Source organism: Cyclopterus lumpus, chromosome 7 (genome assembly GCF_009769545.1).
Source record: "Cyclopterus lumpus isolate fCycLum1 chromosome 7, fCycLum1.pri, whole genome shotgun sequence".
In the NCBI taxonomy this organism is placed as follows: Eukaryota; Metazoa; Chordata; class Actinopteri; order Perciformes; family Cyclopteridae; genus Cyclopterus; species Cyclopterus lumpus.
The window spans coordinates 4,903,561-4,924,640 of NC_046972.1; the positions used below are offsets into that span (position 1 = coordinate 4,903,561).

A 21,080-nucleotide genomic window follows, 5' to 3' on the forward strand; every position below is an offset into this window, starting at 1 on the left:
GGGAAGATACTGAATTTGCTTCCGGTGGCTTTTGTGTGTAGAGAGTGAATGTGTATCACTCCTGATGATGATCTTGTGCTACAAGTGTTTGAATGGGTGAAAGCTGGCTTGTGTTGAAGACTAGACAGAGAAGGGCCGTTTAAATAGCACTATATATATTAAAGAGCAATATGCCCAACATATTCTATCACAATATAGGTCATTTTTATATCTCTATATAGATATATATATATAATCTTTTCTAGAAACTTCATAAATAAATAATCTATTTAAAATAACCAAATGATTATGCCTCATTTTGTAAACTGATGTATACGTAAAAATAAAATAATTTATCTAAGAACTTGAGTGCAAAATCAATGTAACACTTTCAAGAGAAATTATTGAGAACAAAAACGCTACATAAGAGAATAGTTTGATGTAACTATACATTGGGGGTGCTCCCATGAGCCGAAATCGTATCAATTCCCAATTTTCACGGTGTGCTTGTTAGTGTCAATTTAGACGACGTAATTGTGTGTCGTGATATCACGATGTGATTCCATTGAAAGACGATAAACTCTCATATTAAACATTTACGCCCATCCCGATGTATCAGCGCAGTCCATTTCTCACACCATTGGTAAAGTGCAGATGGTCACAGAGGAGCTTATATGTGTCTATATGTGGGTGTGAGATAAACTGATGTATGTGTCAACCAGGCTGTAATTGGCCTATTCGTACACCCTGCACCTTTACTGCCTGTAAAGTCCCCCCCCCCCTCGCTGCGTTGTCCCACTTACAAATTCCTGCCGGACTCCTGACAGCAATCCAACTAAATAATCGGCCATCAAATCTCTGATGGTGAGAGTGAGCATCTGCGCTGAGAGGAATCTCTTCATCTGTCAAGTCACCGTTAGTCATCGGCGGATCAAGAGAGCCGCGTCTTTGATTTGAAAAAAATCAATGTGTATACTGCGGGGGCTCGTTCTCTGTGGGCTCACAGTGTATTGAAAAGAAGCATATCTGACAAAGACATCTACAGAGGCAAAATAGATCTCTCCCGCCCGGAAACCTCTTTGGTTGCGCTCCATCACGTAACGCAGTCCAAAGCCGGGCTTCTTCATCTCAAGTAAACATGACTCTCGAGTCAAGGTTTTATTTGAGTGCCTCACTCTTGCGTTGGTGCCATAAAAGCACGACATATTGGCCTTGCTGGGTGTGTGTGTGTGTGTGTGTGGAGGTGAGGGGGGGACAGTAAACACACCTAAAGCAAGTGCAACTGTCTCAGTAGAGTAGATGGCCAGCAATGGCACTGAGGGGGAAAAAAAGCTGTGAAGCAGACTGGCAGGGAAGCACAGAGAGAACGATACAATCTCTGTCTGACAGCACATGAGGGTCAGGGGTGTTTGAGAGAGAAAGGAGGGGGCTAGCATAAAAGGAGAGGGGGGGGGGGGGGGGGGGGGGGGGGGGGGGGGGGGGGGGGGGGGGGGGGGGGGGGGGGGGGGGGGGGGGGGGGGGGGGGGGGGGGGGGGGGGGGGGGGGGGGGGGGGGGGGGGGGGGGGGGGGGGGGGGGGGTATATGGGGGGGGGGGGGGGGGGGGGGGGGGGAATATATGCCCTGGGGAACGGGGCAGAAAGGAGACTGAAGAGTATCCAGAGTTCCTATGACTCACAGGCACTTTTACTAGACTGGTCTTTGACAGGCATCCACACACACACACACACACACAGCACTTCTTATGTAGAGAGGGTAAGAAAAAATATCAACAGATATATATTCTCTTTTTCTCTAACATGCACACTAACACACACACACACACACACACACACACACACACACAAAGAGACAGTCAAAAAAGTTCACTGTTTTTCATGGGAAAAAACAACTGAAGGTGAGACAGAAAAGTGTAACTGGGAGAAAAGCAAATAAGTGTGAGGGAAAGAGAATGCAAAGAGAGAAATGAGGTGTGTGTGTGTGTGTGCGTGCGTGTCTGTGTGAGAGAGTGAGAAAGGGAGAGAGAAATGGAGAGAGGTGAGGAGGCGGAGAGATGATAGGCGAGGGAGGGAGTAATGGAGATGGGGAGGGTGGAGAAGAGAGGGATGAGGCACACTTGTATGAAGGATTCCAGCGGAGTGAGGAGGGACGTTCAAGTGTTGACTCGAGGAGACTGAACTGCAGGTCTGGGGTCCTTCAGACTGAACACTGTGGACCGGACAGAAGACCAACTGAAGAGATGGACAGATGGGGGAGCACCAGGCCCGGGGCTGACACAGACCGACGTGACCTCTCCATCTGGCGGTTTGCCCTAATCTGAACCCTCCTGACGACCATCACGGGACACATGACCGACCCCGGGACTGAGGTCCAGCAGAAGTCGGAAGGGAGTTCGCAATGGATGTATACAAGTGTCTGAGCGTACTTTTCTTCACTCTTCCTCCACAAGGTAAGTCATTTCCCTGACTGACAGTTACAGTGGCTTCGCCTCTCATTTTTCTTTATCATCGTGAGGGACTGTGTGTATATGATTGGGGGCGGGGATGATGGTGTGTCAGGAAAGAGGGAGGGTTGTGGATGTTTTAATATATGCTCAAAGGAGGCTGGTCTATATGTATTGGGAGAGCAGGGGTGTGTCAACCTTTACTCACGACAATATATTTTTTCTTTAGTCGTTCAAGTTGATGCCTCAACCGTTCATCAGCTTTTCATAAAAAATAAATAAATAAAGTACACCAACATATTCAATACAACGCTCATTTTTGTGCAGTCCCTCATGACACTCCAGTCCCAGTATTGCATTAGAAATGAAGGAGAACTCAATCACTGACAACTGAAACACACAACCTTCAAGACACACAAACTTTGTTGCTTGCCATAGTTTTTATTGGACCAGGAGGTAGAAACTGCCTCTGTTGCTTAGTGACCTGGCAACAGCGCTTTGTTTATACAGGACTCACTTGTATAGAAAGTGATATTTGTGCTCTCATTCATTAGCAGCCTTCGAGAGTTCATTGATTTAAATGAGGACATAACTGGGTCTCGTGGCTCTGACACATCTACATAACTAAGCAGATCAAAACTATTTATTTATTTATTTATTTCTGACCAGATTTTACTAACTTTTCTGGATGATTTACATAATTCATTTAGTTTAATTTTTTATTGAATAAATATCGGAACAGTTGCTATCAATGAGACGCAGGCAGGGGAATGGCATGATTTACAGGAACTGGATACTCACAAAAATCGGAAAAGAGAGATTTGAGTGAGTGTGTGTCAGCCGACTGGAATGAAAAGGTTCAGGTTTCTTCATTCTGAGGTAACATCCCAGTCTGTGCCGGGGTTATTCACAGTTTCCCGTGAAGCCCATTGTGCAGAAGTAGGAAAACAGTCACCTATTTTCTCCTGCACACATTACTGCTCTGACTCACACATTGTCAAAGTCATGGCACCCGGCGAGCTCCCCCATCTAAACCCATTAGTGGCGAGGCTGCTTTACAGTCGACTGGACCGTCCCTGTTTATTTAATACCATCTGCATTCAACAGATATCGCTCCGAGGTGACGTGATGAAACAAAGGCACCTGTGTCGGTTTCTTTCATCTGCATAAAACGCGGAGACATTTCAAGGTTGTCGAGCATCTGGACATGTCGACCACATTAAGGCAGAAAGGGAAGTAAAAAACTGAATCCATTCAATAAAATATTGATCCCAAGCCTTTTACAAACTGAGGATGCCAGTTTTCTGGCCACTGAAGGACAGCCCTTCAGCTTTGATTGAGTGGATGGGAGAACCCGAGAGGAAGGCCGGCGGCATGACAACAACATCTGTGTCCTTGCTTCAAGAATACAAGTTAGAACAGCAATTTAATATTTTGTACAGTGGAAGTGCGAGGAATAATGATATATCAGTGAGGCTGGTGAGACCAAATCTCAGCCTATGATGAATCGCTTTGCCATTGAATTACCTGCACAGACAACAGGTAATTAATAGAAAAAAATGCCTAATTCAATATGAAAAAAAGAGGTCAGGGTTACAAAGGACATTGTGCTGTACGAGTCTCGGGACGATCTCCGTCCCTTTTTTAATTGTTCAGAGACCTTGTTGGGTCATCCTCAGTGCGGGGTGGGGTGGAGGCGGTGGGGTTGAGTTGCTCCATCAGAGCGGCCGTGGCAGAGAGACAGCGAGGGGGCGAGCGAGGGGTGAGACAGCTAGGGGGCGAGGGAGGGGTGAGACGTCTCGACAGTCCGCTCCATCAGCACGTCTGTGCTGTTCAGAGACACAGCGGATGTCCTCAGACTCGGATTCATACTTCCGCTTGTTCCTTCTCTCATCTCCACCCCTCCCCCCAGCACTCAGATACAGCCGCTTGTAACTAAACGCCACCTGTATAATAGAGGTCACCCTCCTTTTAGATTACACTCTGTACAGTGAATCCTTCTCGGCGGCACGGATCAGTTAAATCCATTAAAGATGAACGTATTGTAGAAAATATATTCAGTATTAATATTATGCATTTGAAATGGTGGCTTCTATTTGGAGTATCAAAGAGAAGAAAGAGAAACAAATCAAGGCTGCGCTCATAAAAGAGCACAACGGAGCAGCATTTATATGTAGTCTTGAGCATTGTTGAGTATTGTTTTGAACAGGCCATTTAATGACACATAAAGGGGGGGGGGGGGCATTGTAATTGATTGAAGCTTTCCTTCTGTGGCTAATCTCTTCTTCTCTCCCCTCAGTTTGTTTCCAAGTTCGACCTCGTGCCCACGCTGAAGAGAGGCTGCTCCAGGATCTGTTCGCACATTACAATAAGCTCTCCCGTCCTGTGGAAAACACTTCAGACACAGTGCTCGTCCACTTTGGACTGTCTATTGCCCAGCTCATCGATGTGGTGAGTAAAACCTCACAGCATTGTTACGTTTCACCAATAGCCGACCCCGCATATCAATAATAAGGGCCAACCAAAATAAATTCCTTTTGTTTTAGTTTTTCTACTGCTACAGAATACATATGTGCTCTGTGAATCACTGCCCTGTGGTCTCCTCTGATGACAAAATCAAGAGCCGAAAGGAAAAAAAGAAATTCTTTCATAATGGCGTCCGTAATACTTTGAATCTCCAACCAAAAATAGGTTTCATAAATATGTTTTTATATCCGTGTCGTATAACGCAAAACTCCGCGTGGTTAACATTGTGAACAATTGGTTATGTTTAGGCAACCAAACTACTTGGTTAAGGTTGGAAAAATGATCATAGCTTCTGTCACAATAATAACGTAAAATGCAACGAGAGTAAATAAGCAACACAATCGTATCAATGCTACATAACAGTAGTACATAAGTCAATGTTTACTTTTGGTTTCACATGGGACACAAGACGTGGTCTCCTGGGTGAAAGTCCTGTGTTTGTTGTGTTTGCTTCACCCAGCCACCAACCGCAGGGGGACTTTCTTGCTAGTTGTACTCGTTATTATTATCACCTAACTTTCAATAACAGTCCCTCGATAAACTACGTCCCTTTCTCCGCTGCACTACGTCACCGGTTCTGACCCAATGCAAATTCTACTCCTTCCGTCGCAAACTTAAAACACTTCTTTTTCGACTATACCTCGAATAGGGAAGGTAGCGCCGTAGTAGCACTTTAGTATCACTTAAATGTCTCTTACTGATAGCACTTTGTAGTTTAACTTTATTGAAGAAATTGTACTTGCTTGATTCTTGTTGTTCTGAGTTTGGACTCATGGTTTTAATGCACTTATTGTAAGTCGCTTTGGATAAAAGCGTCCGCTAAATGACAGGTAATGTAATGTAATGTAAATGCTAAAAGAAAAAATGTCTGCCGACTCATGGGCATCACAGGCAGACATTGACAGCAGCCGGCTACACCGCAGCTCTCCTTCTTATCTAACTTACAAACATGACCACATGTCCTGGACCTCCGCTCGCTGAACCAGCCACCAAACAAACGTTCGCCTTGGAAAAGTGCACCGCTAATGCCAGTTTTCAGGCTGAATAGCTAATAGGCAGGTCAGCTGCATCCCATTAAATTGCATGAAAACTGAAGTGCAAATATGACCTCGCTCAGTTCAGATGCAAGGCCCTTGAAAAGTTGATTCATTATTATGAATGTTGATCCAATGCAGATGTGTATAGTGTCAATACTCTCTACTACGTCTTATGTATCATATGCGTCACGATCACACTAGCAAACAGCTCAAAGCTACACCAGGCAAGGGAGATAAATCTAAATATACAGATCGCTTATCAGCGGAAATTAAGCCACAACAGAAGAGAATGATTTATTTTCACAAATTAAATTCAGTTGTCATGTATGCTATTGCTGGCAGTAAATAGCCAAATCCATGAGACAGCTGGTCTCAACCAAAAACATCTCTATTCCCTCTTGCCTCTTGTCTGATCTTTGCATTACGGACACAAATGATGTTACAAGGTCTCTGTAGACTAAGGTAAACCTGTTTTTATAAGGCCATTTGGAGCCATGCAAAGTTCCCTGGCACAGCTTCAATATGGAGTACGTGCAGCCTGCATTGCTACGTGGGACGATTTTTTTTCTCCGAGTTTTTGACACACAATTAGTTGGCAGGGTCTGCTTCTCATGCCCGGTTGTCTTCTCCTGCAGTGTGTGTTCACTGACTGCTGGGAGAGAGCTGGAGAGAGCAGCTTGCCAGCCCGTAGCATCACCGAATGTTTCTTTTCTTTTCTTGATGTATTACACAACTGTCAACAATCTATCTTTTTAAATAGAGGGTATGTTAACTTATTTTGAAAGCAGCTATAAAAAAAATAAAAGATGTAATAAAAAATGTAATAATTACTCTCATGCGATCGTACAATTCATTTGTATATCTGCAACATACAATTTTTCTCTCTCTCCCGTTTCCATGAAATTAGGACGAGAAGAACCAGATGATGACCACAAACGTCTGGGTCAAGCAAGTATGTAATAATATAGACACATACTAAATATACAGTCCAATATAAAGCTGCAGTATATACATTGGATTGATGTTTTCCTCCAGGAGTGGAACGATTACAAACTCCGCTGGAACCCGGAGGAATACGAAAATGTCACCTCCATCCGCATTCCCTCAGAGATCATCTGGAGGCCCGACATTGTCCTCTACAACAAGTGAGGATCTGTGTCAATAGCTTGTTTTCATGTGAAGAAAAGAGACTCTGAGTTCCCAAATATTGCCACATTCAATGCTAAACTAATGGCATAGCAGCCACTGTTCACATTGTGATGATTTAATTCCAACAGACCGGAGGGGACACTCTGAGATTCAGCATTTGTGCCTAACATCTTGGCCTGTGCCAATGTCGTAAAGTAATTCAGCTGAAATAAATGTGAACAAGGTCAGCGTTAATGGATGTGGTTACAAACACAGCCTGGGACATTGTACAAAGCAATACATTAGCCCAGGAATTAGAAGATGGAACGTAATTGAATGTGTTTCAAGGGGCGTCGGGTAAAATGCATCCCCAAGTAGACCTGTATTTATTTCACTTAAAATAAGGGAAATCAGCTCAAATTGAAAGGAAAAAAAACTGTATCGAAAACCTGGCATGACAGAATTTGCGTCATGATAGAAACCAGATTTTGCTTTCTCTGTAATAATATATATGAGGCTCAGCCATTTATTTGTCGGAATTAATAGGGAAAGGCAGGGCAACTTTATTTTTAAAGCACATTTCGTGCACAAGGTATTTCTCTAAATGGAAGACATTGTTTTTGTAACAACTACGGCCTTTTTTGCTAAAATTTTGCTCAGTTCTATGCTACAAGTTCACTTGAGTCAGCGGTTAAAAATGGTCAACTTTTCCAACCGAGAACAAATGACCAAATGTAATCCCTGTTAGATGGTTGTAAACAATAACATGTGGATTTAATGGTATTGCTTGAAGCCAGAATTAAAGTGTTGTAATGCAACCCTTGCTGAAGGTAAAAGTGTTAAGTACATTTTCTGTCCCACTTTTCTCCCCTCTCACACCCCGCTCTTTGTATGTGCAGTGCTGATGGCGACTTTGCGGTGACCCACCTCACGAAGGCGCATCTGTTCCACGACGGTCGGATAAAGTGGATGCCACCGGCCATCTACAAGTCTTCCTGCAGCATAGACGTCACCTTCTTCCCTTTTGACCAGCAGAGCTGCAAGATGAAGTTTGGCTCGTGGACCTACGACCGCGCCAAGATCGACCTCATCAGCATGGCCAGCGACGTGGACCAGATAGACTACTGGGAGAGCGGCGAGTGGGTCATCGTCAATGCAGTCGGCAAGTACAACACCAAAAAGTACGAGTGCTGCACGGAGATCTACTCGGACATCACCTACTACTTCATAATCCGGAGGCTTCCGCTGTTCTACACCATCAACCTCATCATCCCCTGTCTTCTTATCTCCTGCTTGACCGTGCTGGTGTTTTATTTGCCATCGCAATGTGGAGAGAAGATCACCCTGTGCATCTCAGTGCTGCTGTCCCTGACAGTGTTCCTCCTGCTGATCACAGAGATCATACCGTCGACATCGCTGGTGATTCCGCTGATTGGTGAATATCTGCTGTTCACCATGGTCTTCGTCACACTCTCCATCGTAATCACCGTCTTTGTTCTGAACGTACATCACCGGTCGCCACAAACCCACGGCATGCCTCACTGGGTGCGGAGGGTCTTCTTGGACATGGTGCCGCGGGTCCTCTTCATGAAGCGACCGCCGGGCACAGCCAAGCAGCACTGCAAGAAGCTCATCGAGATGATGCACCGACCGACCACCATATCGGCAACGGGCAACTCGCTGGCCTATTGGACGGGGTTGGAGATGGGGCTGAGAGAGATGTGCCAGGAGGAGACTGCTCTCCCAAAGACTCCATCCGACAGTCCAAGCGTCCTCGTCTGCTCGCCCTCTCCACCCTCTTCCCCTCTTGAGGACCGCAACGGGAATGATCACCCACTGAAGGCCAACATCTTCTGCGGGACCACATCTGGTCAGTATTCAGTTCTCTCCGAGAAGCAACCCCTACGGGGCCGCAACTCCGCAGCCTCGTCTTCTTCGCAATTATCCTTGCCCCCGGCTCTGCCACTGGGTCCACTCCACAGCCTTTCCAAGGAAAAACCAAATACACTGGCCCCAAATGGCCGCTCCCTCAGTGCGGAGCAAATGTGTGACCAGCAGAGGGAGCTCCCTCAGAGAGCCGGGCACCGCTGTCGCTCCCGCAGCTTCCAGTACTGCTGTCTGCACGATGAAGGGCCTGGGCTCATGGCGATCGCCGGGTGGGTGAAGAAACAAGCCCCGACAGATCACCCGGCAGGAACCATCACGGGGGAGTCAACTAAAGACGCGAGTACCCAACAGGACACCATTATTCCAACTATTTCCCCAGCTGTGCAACGGGCCATAGAAGGAGTTCAGTACGTCGCCGATCACCTCAGGGCGGAGGATGCAGATTTCTCGGTGAGTTGAAACATTACTTTTATTGAAATAATCAGTAAAGTCTTGGTCAATTACATAATAAGATCTAAATATACATGTAGTGCTCATATTTTGGAGGAGTCCAACAGAGCTCCTTACGGCTCAATATGGCTTCAATGAGTTTGTTGTATACCAGTACACACCCCTCAGCACAGGCAATAAGGCTGTCAACGGAAATTTGAACTGCTATTTTAATGAGGAAAAATATCAGTGTCCAATCTGTAATCATCTGTGCACATTCTCAGTGTATAAGCGGAATTACTTGCATTACATAATTGACCATCAGACAAGTGACAGTTTAATGAGACTTTAGCTCACGTCGCCCCATGTGTCATCCTGCTGGTCTCAAGTTTTGACCTGTGTAAAAAAAAGTCACACAGCTCGTTGAAATGAATCTGTGAAAATGCATTTTGATAAGGAAAGTACAGCACTGATTCAGTGTTAATTGCAGAGTCGCTCGCAAAAGAAAGAAAGCTGTCTCGTGGAAGGGGAGCAGAAGTTCCAAAATGTGTACAATTATTCTAAAATAAAGGAAATGACAAAGGTTGTTGCATTCATTGCCACCAGTCATTGTCAGGACTACAATGTACTTTCTATCTCTATCCAGAAAAGCCCCTTCTTTGGGACAATGGGACCTCTGTAATTTGACCTTGAATATTTCATAAGAGAGACGAGCAAGAATTGACTGACATTTCGGCGATAGCCGCCTCCTAATGAAAGAAACCAGCCATTCGAGAGAAATCAATGAAGGGTGAAACCGGACAGCTGGTAAAAAGAAAGGTGGTGTGAAATGTTGAAATGTCCCCCTCTGCTGTGTCTCTTCTCTGCTAGGTGAAAGAAGACTGGAAGTATGTGGCCATGGTCATTGACAGGATATTCCTCTGGATGTTTGTGCTGGTGTGTATACTGGGATCTGTGGGACTCTTTCTTCCTCCTTGGCTGGCTGGAATGATCTAGAATCTCGCCACTTAAATCTTAAATGACCAAGGGAACCACAAACACTTACAGAACACTCTGTCTTATTAAAAAAGAAGAAGAAGAAGAAGAAGAAAGAAAATTATGGTTTATCATTTCTTTATTTTTCAAAGGTACTTGCCCCAGGTTATCAAAAGGCTACTCGCGGAGAAACAAGATGAAATATCTCTCATTGATTCCATTGAGCGTATCAATTCTTTATGAGGGCAAAAGGCCAACAGCGGAAAAAAAGACCTTCCGTACCACTCTACTTTGAGCTTTATAGCCCACGCTATAACCTTTATAAAAAATTAAACACAAAAACAAAACGCCTCAGAAAAAGCGAGACTCAGGAAACGTTTTTTTTTTTGTGAGACGGTACAAGGTTGGGTTTGAATCTCCATTTCTGCTACAATGTCGATGTGAAATATATTCCAGTTTCAGTGCGTCCTGACTGGGAGTTGTGCGCGTGTGTTCAGGTGTGTGGTTTTGCTTTGCAGTGGTCACTGCTGAGGTGAGCGCACATACAGCTCTCTGCTTTTCTAATCCTTTCTTTTGTTGCTACCACAACACTTTGCCGTTAACAAGGTGGAATTTAAAGTCGGTCACGCATAGCCCTTCCTCCCCCTCAACCCCAGCCCATTGTTTTATATTGCTTGATCAATGAGTAGAATAGGAGTGGAATGAGTGGAAAATTATTATTATTTTTTTTTTGTCAAGCATGTCTTTCAAGAGCATAATAATTCCTTTTAGGAATTGATATTTAAAGTTTAAGGTGAATATCAATAAAGAACTGCCACATCATTCTTTACGAGACATTTATATTATTCTCTGGAATAAAGAAAACCATCTTTTTGGAAAGGAAAGTGCTGAAAAAGAAAGAACCCCCAAAAGAAAAGCTGTTCTTGATGAGCTGAAGGTTTCTGGCGGACAGAGGAAGCAGTGAAAGGCTGATGGTGAAATCACTTCTGAATATTTATGACAAAAAAGAAACTAGAGCGATGCCAACGAGCAGAGGAGTGTTGATGGGACATGTTTGAATTATTACACCATTAGGGAGAGATACCATTCCCCAAGGTGTTACATATTTTGACAATAAAAATGTGGTCCACCCTTTACAATACATTGAAGAGTATTATTGTTATTATTATTATTATTAATATTAATATTATTGCATACATGAGGCTGACTTTATTGTGGAAAGGATCCAAACCTTCCTCAATAAAATCACATTTTGTTCATTTAGATTTAGTGCATGACTTTTGCTGCTTTGCTTAATTAATCTTTTCAATATCTGCAACAGCTAAAAATGAACAGATGAAGGGACCGTTGGTTCTGTACAAACTGTTCAAACTATTAAGGAAAGGTTAATTGTGCTGCTGTATATTGACACAAATTACTAGATATAATATTATGATGGAATTATAAGATGCTGTTTTATGTCTCATAAATTGTTGCAGCAATGTTTGGATTGGTACGAATTGTTATACATATTTTGGAGCTAAATTCATCTATGCCGTGATTTGGTTTGAAACACTTTTGACATTTGGAGATTTCTGTAAGAATTGCATTTTTTTCGCCGATTGAATGTCAAGTGCTTCTGTCTGTAAACTTCTGTGAACCCCGTTGTGAGTCCCTACACCTGGGAAAACCACACGACCTCTGAATGCCACGGCTCTCTAGTTTGTGGACGTAACAATACCACATTTATGAATTCTAACAACTGCAGGGTTGTTGCCCAACGCTGCATGGGCTCATCATGAAGTGTCTGTCAAGGAGAAGCTCAAAATGGCCATGCCGGTTTTCCCTCGGCAGAATTTCGTCCTGAAGTTCGAGCGTTTTTACCCTTTTACCGACACCCTAGCAGGACTTGGTACCGATGAGGTCCTCTAGTTCCACATGACAACAGCAGCTTCGCTCTGGCTTCAAAACAGAGGCAGCTGTAGCCTGCGGATTGTTTTTGTGTTTCTGAATTGTTAATGTGTCCAAAAACGAAACAAAAAAAAGCATTAAATTCCCGTTCATAGCAAGTCATCGCCTCTCGTGCACTTTGATCCTGGTCCCATACACATAAAACTCCCGATTAGATTTAAAAAGCCTGTAACGTTACACCTGAATGGCCAAAGTGATGACCTTCATCTCGACCTCGGCTAACAAACTATTATATTTCCACTGGCTCAGCAGAAGACCGACCATTGATCATTATGTAAAAACACGCAGGGGAAAATTGCAATCAAGCACAATGTGGAAAGACAGCACTTTAAACAAGGTGATATATACCGAATGGCAGAGCCGTGTATTTATTCATAGAATCCAGCACGCAATTTGCAGAAGAAAGGCTGGATGATGGCCTGAAATGCAAAGCAGCTTTGTTGCAACTTTAAATGAGTTGAAAGCTTTATATAAAAAAAAAGATTAGCTTAAGTTATTCTTTTGTCTGTATGTAAAGATTCATACATGAACGGATATTAATTTCCTTTTGACCTTCATGTTTTCCCGGGAAGCACAACAAACGAGGACGGTCTTTATTAAACGACAAGCTAATTTTCCATTATACAAGTCGTGCCTTTTCAGCAAAGGATTTCATATGCAACATTCTGGTATTATTAATATTATACTTGTGCAACGTCTCAAGAAAGCCACGTGAGTACGTGAAACTATTATTCACGACTAAATGTCATTTTGGTACATTAACCTTGATTAAAACATTGAGACCGTCAATGCTAATTTCAATTATCGGGATTGTCTATTGCAGATCCATGTGCGAGGACTTGGATAATTCATTTAGACAAGGAGACGTGCTTTAATTTATTAGATGAACCTGATGGTGATGCCGCTCCCTGATATACTGCTAGTGATGGATGTACTCTATGCATGTTAGCACGTGTACATGCGTACCGGTTCTAGTCCCCCCAGCTGGCTTCTTGATGTTTCCAGCTGATTCATTTTAGAGTGAGAAACCTGTAGAGAGGATACAAACACATATGTCGGCTATTTTCTACGAGACCAAGTTAAAAGTCTGAGGCTAAACCCAACAGGTAACAGGCAAAAAGTCAGCTTTCTCCAAGTAGAAACTGAAATAAAGGATGTGCTGATGTTACAGTACGGGATTACAATCATGCTCTCGGGCCTGGTTTTGGGTTTCTATACGGACTGAACCACATCGCAGAACTGGAGTTTACTCGTTATGATGGATCCCTCAGCATTTAATATGGACACATTTCTGCCCGATACCGCTGACAGGCCTAGAAAAAGGCTAATAAGTGGACCGAGTTAAGGTTGTTTTATCAAACTATTTAAGGTCCGTACTTGAAATGCATGCTAGCACGCTGGTGTTAAGCGGGTATACTAATAACCATATAGTGGCAGCGACTCCCAGATCTCTCTCCCCCTTCAGTAGATACAAATATTTTCAAGCTGAGGAGGAACGTTAAAAACTTTGCGCCAATACGCATGGTCGATGTTGGGTGATGTTGAACTGCTGGTTACACCAAAGACACGAGGCTTCATCCTCTGGGGAACATGGACGCTCCAGACAAAATGCCATGGCAATTCGCTCAGTAGCTGTCGAGGTATGTGTGGACAGAAGCGGTGTCAGGCTGACCGGCTAAGAATGGATGAAATAGAAAATGCGATCGAAGAGAAGTGGCTAGAAAGTCCGACCCGCTCTACTCATCCACAGGTCATCCCCCTGTAGCCTGGCAACCCTCGGGGCCGGACAGCCTAAAGTGAATTCCTGAGTAAAACATCTGTCAAGGTGGCCTTCCAATCAATTTTCCCATCACATCTCCTTAATCACATAATCCGGACCCTGATAAGTGCTGATTAGCAGAGAAAACTCCCCTAATAGGCCCGTCTGAATCCACACGCCAGCCAGACGTCCGCAGGAGTGTGCACGGCATACAGACGACCAAGTTTGTAGACCACCCAGACACACACACACACACACACACACACACACAACCGGCTGTGTGGTGATACCGCCAGGGACCCGTAAATGGGGTAAAGTGTGAAGCACATACCCTCGAGGGATCCCATTAAATCAACGCACGTGCTGCATTTTTGCCTCCCCCCCCCCTAAAGATCAGCAATTTCAGCGTGATCCCTCCAGTCACCGGCAATTTAAAAGCGCTGCCACTCATCAGACCAGAGTACGAGCGGGACTTCCCTAAGGATACAGAGGGGGTGTGTGTGTGTGTGTGTGTGTGTGTGTGTGTGTGTGTGTGTGTGTGTGTGTGTGTGTGTGTGTGTGTGTGTGTGTGTGTGTGTGTGTGCCAGAGTCCATCCAGAGACTTGAAGGAGGGCTTACAGAGTGCACTGTATCTCCCAGCTGATTGCTTTAACATGAGGTATTTGCTATCTCTCTCCCCTGAGGGGACAAAAGGACTTGCTGATGGTCGCCAGTTTCTCAAGCCGTCTTCCATGCACTCGGGGTCACACTAAACTTTCAAATCCATCCCGACTGATTCTTTTGCAACGCCTTTATTAAAAAGAACATGTGCGGCAAATACAGTGGTTTTGCGCTTTATGCTGAATTCACATTATAAATTGCTCATAAGAAGGAGCTCATCTCCAGCTATCTTACATCTTAACTTAAACCTTTACCTTTACCTTTACTGCGTCCAGCGAGGCGGACGCAGTCACTGCTCAGCCCACCTACCGCCTACAGGCGATGTGTGTCGGATCAACGAGCAGACAAGGTGCTCTCCAAATTCATTATTTAATACAGGGGTTATGGTTGTAGCTTCAAAGCCGGTAAGAGGCGTGGGCGTATGGGGGGGCTTCGCTTCAGAACTGCGTAAAGGTCTCCCGACTCCCGAGGTTGTAATTTAAAAGTAAGACAGAGATCCGAGGTATACTGCAGTTACCGTTGGAACCGCCTCTGGCTAGAATTATTGAAGCCTCGCCCCGAAAAAATACAACAAAGGAAACACACAACTTAGGTGTATGGATTAAAAAGAAAGAAAGAAGGAAACTCCAAAGACAGGGTTTTTAGTGTGGATGAAGAAAAGTACACAAATTGCTCATCACAAATAAAATGTTGCATGGAACGATATTGTGAAGCGTTCAATTAGGAACCCGACAACTGTTCTCAACTAAATGAACTGCCCTGTCTTTACCAGAAATGATGATCAGCAAATGCTGCGTTCTGCATAAAATGGGCATCACAGCTCGAAGTCGAATCCATGATGCTGGTGAGGAATAATGCAAAAGAAATTTTTAAAAAAAGATAGCAAAAGAAAACTGGCAAGGGACAAAAGTTCATCTCAGGCAAGCAGTGCTTCCCGTTGTCCTCCGAGTCTTTGGAGAGAGCTGATGTTAAAACTCAGTCATCTTCTTGTGCGTGTCGGCCTTCCGGTTCTCTCGCTGGATGGACAGCTCCTGGGCTTTCTGCTGGGTCAGCAGCCGGCGGGCCGCTGACAGCTTCTCTTCCAGCTGCTTCACTCTGGAGGAGTCCCTTTGCACACAAATAACAAATAGATTAGGATTTACGCGACTTTGCAGAATAGGCTCACCGCGGAAAAACAAGTGTCTAACCTCCACTTTTTGCAACTTATTTATAGTTCAACTCCCACAAGCCAACTCGACATAGCAACTAAAGTGCTAATATTTAAATAAAATACAGTTATGCAATTTGTGTACAATTATGTGTGTATGGGACTGCTAATGGCAAATGGACTGTACTTGTATAGAGCTTTTAGAGTCTTTCGACCACTCATGTCGTCATTCACCCCTTCTCACCCATTCACACACTGATGGCCTGGGCTACCAGACAAGGTGCCGCCTGACATCGAACCATTTAAACATTCATACACCACAGGAACAGCCTACGGGAGCCTTTTGGGGTTAAGTGTCTGGCCCAAGGACACATCGACATGGACGGGGAGCGAACCACCGATCCTCTTGTTGAAGGACAACCCTGCTCTTGGGTCCGTACTCTCCATGGAGACAGTTTCATTAAGTGATTATTAATAATGTATAGAAATGTATAATAAAATAAAAAGTGGATACTGACCTGCCCGTCTGTCTGCCGAGAATCTCAGTCAATTTCTGGATCTCCCTCTCAGTCTGTGACACCCGCTCCGAAGCCTTGAACAGCTTCACATTCAGAGTCCTCTTGGTGCTTTTCCCCCCCCTGTAAGCCTCCACCCCAGTCGCCGCGGCCGCCGCCGGTGCAGCGGCAGCACCACCCTCCACGGCAGGGCCGGTGCTCTTGCCTTCTAGCTTCTGGTTGAGAAAGTCAAAGACGGTACGGCGCCCTGCGGCATTGACCCGAGGCTTCCTGCGTCTCTTTCGACGGCCCGTCGGCGTGCCGTCCTGGGCGACCTTGCTCTGGGTGCGCCGCTGGGTGAGCTCGGCACACTGGTCCAGAGACTTGCGTTTGGGCAGGACCACTGCCATCACTGGCTCTAGTCGACCCTCCTGCATCTTTCCTAAGCCTGAGAAAAACAAAAGCGATTGAGTGAGGGAACACGTGTAAAAAGTGGGGAAAAGGTTATGCCAAACCAACACCTGGCAACACGATGCACAATATATTGAAACGTACATTTTAAAGCTGCAGTTAGGTTATAGTTTTATCTGCTTTTTATTGACTCTTGTTGGCCTCTAGTGTCTTGTCAACCGATGTCACACAGCTTACTACTTTTAACCGTTTGATATTTTTATTGTATCTTTTGTGACCCACGATCGGAACTTGTATGTCTATCAATGTGAGTGTTATTTTGTTCCTATGCCTCGTCATAAATAAGTATTAATGGGAAGAGACGGTTATAATGTCACTCAACCAAAGGGAGCTGTAATTCCAGTGTGTTATTATATTTCCCCCCCCCCTTCTATTTAGGTACAGCTGGCAGCAACAGTGCAGAGGCCAAGGACCAACTCAAGTTCTGAGGCTAAATGCTTTGGTCAAGGGCAGGAATGGCTTTGTAAATCCAGCATGCATGTGTTGGGATTAGGAGGAAACTTCAAAACAGGGGGGTTCAAACTGCCACGTCCTTACTATGGGATGACAATACAACTGAGGCACTATGTTGGTTGTAAAGCTTGAGCTTGCATGTGACAAAGAGGCTATAAACTGATGTGCAATTAGGGCCCGAGCACCGACCTCATTGAGAGTAACCTGTTGAAATGCAAGGAATTACTAGTTTTGCAGATTCAACTATTTACCTACATGGATTCAATTTGGCAGATGTAAAATGTGGAGACGCACAAAAAAAGCCTCTTGGATGTTATCCGTGAACCAAACAGGAAATCAGAATTTATATTTATTTAATTTATGTGCACTTTTAGGCCATTTTTCGCCATTTTACAAACGCTTTACTTTAAATAAATTCTCGAACAGATTTAATCAGATCGACTACAAATTTGGTCAGTACAAGCTAAAGGCCTTTGCAATTAAAAGCTACCAAACATTTCTGTTTTCACGCGACACTGTATAATAATGCTGGCATGCTGTTCAGTGAGTTACAACGAACCCCCTCATTCAACTCTGCTGACAATAATGAAGCAGCTTCAGTGTTTACCTCACTAGTACGTGATGCCAGAGGTGAGACATGCTACGGGTTATTCTCTTAACCACTGGCTCTCTGATCGAGTGAGTTTTGTACATACAATTACGTTTTTTTTGCACCGGCCCTTTAACCCCTGAAGCATTTGTCGTTCACTCCTGTGGGAGGCATCATTGCACCCAGCAGAACTCCTGTTTTGTTGTGCCTGGTCAAGTAGGCGTCCCACCAGTTCCCCTGACACATTGGAAGGTGCGAGGGCTTGTTCATTGCTTGCAGCTTTGATATAGATATATATATATATATATATACACTCTATGTGTGTATCAAAAGCACGTATATTGGTTTTTTCCAGGCAAAAGTTGTGACTTCAAACTAAAATGTGGCTAATGTTGTGCACTTGCACTTACCTTTCCCATATTCATAGCCCATTTTCAGCATAAGCTTGGATCCGATGCCTCTGGTATGTGCCTCCCAGCCCCCAAAATTTGCACTGTTTAGCATATTTGTGGATTCTCCAGGAGTGTCCATAACTGTTGGTAGCAAGTGGAAATCAAGTAGAAACGGTCAGTCTAACAACTTTCAACAAATTCAAATGTTAAAATCTAAACTGGGAAGTAAAATGGAATACTAGGCCATTAGCTGGAGGAGGCTTATAACTCGCCTCCACAATTCTATGAAAATACACCGAAGTCATATTTTTATCTTTTGCAAGACTTCGAAGACAACCTCATGTTTTGATTGACATTGGTATGACAACACATAATTCATACACACCTTTTGCAAAAGCCACGTCATGTCCATCTCCAATGTCGTCCAGGTCAGAGTCAGAGGAGAGCGGGTCGTCTTCTCTCAAAGGGGGGATAATGCAGTCGGCCTCGACCGCAACATCTTTCAGCAGCACTGAGTCAAACTTCACAGTGTAGAAACCACTGTCAATATCTACATTGAGAGAGAATATTTTAGTCAGCAAAACATTCAAACTAACAGGAATCCTTTCATCTGGGTTATTTTTTCACAATTATACAATGGTATTCTGTTTGCTTTGACAACATTTTTGTTGCCAGCAGAAGAGCGGAATACCTTTGATTTTGGCTGGGTACCAGATGCCATCCTCGTGTCGAGCCAAGCAGGAGGAGCCTTCTTCGAGATTACTGAGGTCAAACTCGAGGAACTCTCTGAGCTCCGACACATACACCACTTGGCCGTGGGAAAACCTTAAAGAAATGTTTTCAAAAAACGGAAAAAATAACTGAGATCAAGTGGATAATATATTAACTAATGAAAGGATTCAACCAACATGGACTAGTGAAGCTCATACTGGACTAGAAAACACTGTTTAATTATTGCCCGAGAAATCCACAGAATTAGCCCCAAAAAGTGTGCAGATCAATAGGGTGAGAATCAAATTATTAGAATAATAAGTGCTAAAGAACACTCAATTTCACAGCAGTTTATTTTTAGTTTCCTGTAGCTATGGTCAGCCTGCATCATGTGGACAACGGGTGACACTTGCTGGATAATATCTGCTATTACAAAGACGGCAGATATGGGCAAGTTAACATACAGCAATCGTTTACATGTGCCTCTGTACAAAATTAAATCAAAAATACAGTGGTACTTTACCTGCAATTCTCCAGGAAGCTGCATTTGTCCTCCAAGTAGTATGGACAGGGGCTTCATAGACTTTTGGTGGGGTAGACGTAGAGCACTCTTACTTGTGCCTCCTCTCCATCCGACGGTTCTGCCCCCACCACCATGGCATTGTGATACTCAAGTGTCCCCCATGTTGTCCGGTAGGGCGCTTTTACTTTGGTACCACTGAGTGCATCTTCTTCTTCTGCCTCCTCTTCCTCATCATACTCCACCCCACCTTCCTCCCCATTGTCCCGATATCCAGGATCAGAGCTACTCCCTGATGACTCCCCGAGTTTGGAGTAGAAGGCAGCCATCTCACCGTCCAATCCGCCGTTTGCGCTGTTCGTGTCGGCTGCTGCCTCGGAGACGTTCGCCCACAGTCCATAGCCGTCTTCGAGGCTGGCCAGAAGCTGGCTCTTTTTGACAGACACTAGGCTGGACTCTGTGAGCTCTATCAGCTGACAGAGGTCGTCCTTCAGTTTGAGCAGGTCGGATTGCTGGGAAGGGTCCAGGCCAGCTGACAGGGCTGACTCCACCTGCTGCAACTGGGCGCCATAGGTACTGATGGCTGCCTCAAGGGTTTCTTCATCCATACTGACACTTGGCACAGGGTGGGGCAGGAATGGGCAGGAATGGACAGCATCAAGCCCCCCCCCCCTCCCCCACAAGACACCTGAGGAAAAAGGAAGATGGTTCATTTAGCGTAGGAGTCAAGTGAAGACAGAACAAGGAGATAGACTGATTGAGCTGCACTCCTGCAGAAATGCTATTATCCTTTTCTCATCACACAGGATTACAATGTATCCTTTGCTGGGTCGTTTCTAAGTCATATTTCAGGAACTTCTCTTTATAACAGAGACTCAGTAAAGTGGCAACCTGGATTTGGAAAACATTGTAAAAAAGAAGATGCAGTAATAACGTCACGTTACCACTGAATCAACGCAAACATGCTGTGCTTTAACGACACTGTAAGAGGAACTCACGTCAACGTGACTTCCGACACTGACGGTATGTTATGGAAGCTTTTCCCTGAGATGTGTGAAGCCCCCCCCCTATCTACCGTATTTAGGCAACATATTTAACAATACATCAATAACCCAGCTTTATATCAGAGTTAGTTTCAGCTAACTAGATGTTAGCGGTCTTCAAGCTAACTTTAACAACTGTTTATGATAACACGAGCGTTACCTTCGTAATTAGCCGAGCGGGCTGACCTCCACTGCACCCACGGAACAAGTGACAGCCATGAAAATGTGTGCTTTGTTGAGAAATGAGGTCATTCAAAAATAATTGCTAAATCCTCCAGGTCGAACACCACAGTAACCGGTTTAGTTTCAAGCTAGCAGAAAATAATGAACGGTAGATCCACGATGCGAGTTGTCTTTTCCTTCAAAATAAAACTAATATCTGCTCTGATCGTAAACATATAACACTAGGTTTATTTATATATATTTAAACTAGTGTCTGAACAAAGAAATCACTATTCTCTGTTGTACGATTTGAAGTATGAAACCGCTA

At 44.4% G+C, this 21,080-nt stretch overlaps 2 protein-coding genes across 2 annotated transcripts; one reads left to right on the forward strand and one right to left on the reverse strand.

Annotated features, from left to right (window-relative positions):
• Positions 1 to 2,373: 2,373 nt before the first annotated feature.
• chrna4b (cholinergic receptor, nicotinic, alpha 4b) lies at positions 2,374 to 10,422 on the forward strand. Its single transcript, XM_034537043.1, has 6 exons — positions 2,374 to 2,425; positions 4,719 to 4,870; positions 6,890 to 6,934; positions 7,018 to 7,127; positions 8,010 to 9,447; positions 10,297 to 10,422. The coding sequence occupies exons 1-6, from the start codon at positions 2,374 to 2,376 to the stop codon at positions 10,420 to 10,422; spliced, it is 1,923 nt and encodes a 640-aa protein (XP_034392934.1).
• A 4,973-nt stretch (positions 10,423 to 15,395) lies between these two features.
• zgpat (zinc finger, CCCH-type with G patch domain) lies at positions 15,396 to 20,235 on the reverse strand. Its single transcript, XM_034538152.1, has 6 exons — positions 19,551 to 20,235; positions 19,008 to 19,141; positions 18,702 to 18,866; positions 18,335 to 18,457; positions 16,436 to 16,859; positions 15,396 to 15,877 (listed from the first exon to the last, which is right to left on the reverse strand). Exons 4-6 carry the CDS (start codon positions 18,453 to 18,455, stop codon positions 15,739 to 15,741), a joined length of 684 nt encoding a protein of 227 aa, XP_034394043.1. The 5' UTR covers positions 18,456 to 18,457; positions 18,702 to 18,866; positions 19,008 to 19,141; positions 19,551 to 20,235; the 3' UTR covers positions 15,396 to 15,738.
• Between the last annotated feature and the right edge of the window lie 845 nt (positions 20,236 to 21,080).

Bases quoted from the DNA above. Each gene is read 5' to 3' on its own strand.
- chrna4b (XM_034537043.1), top strand. From the start codon at position 2,374: ATGGATGTATACAAGTGTCTGAGCGTACTTTTCTTCACTCTTCCTCCA. The intron at 7,128-8,009 runs GTGAGGATCTGT...TTGTATGTGCAG, and splicing joins GACATTGTCCTCTACAACAA to TGCTGATGGCGACTTTGCGG. The intron at 9,448-10,296 runs GTGAGTTGAAAC...CTTCTCTGCTAG, and splicing joins CGGAGGATGCAGATTTCTCG to GTGAAAGAAGACTGGAAGTA.
- zgpat (XM_034538152.1), bottom strand. From the start codon at position 18,455: ATGGACACTCCTGGAGAATCCACAAATATGCTAAACAGTGCAAATTTT. The intron at 16,860-18,334 runs GTAAGTGCAAGT...TGTTTTTCTCAG, and splicing joins GGGCTATGAATATGGGAAAG to GCTTAGGAAAGATGCAGGAG. The intron at 15,878-16,435 runs GTCAGTATCCAC...TTGTGTGCAAAG, and splicing joins CTCGGCAGACAGACGGGCAG to GGACTCCTCCAGAGTGAAGC.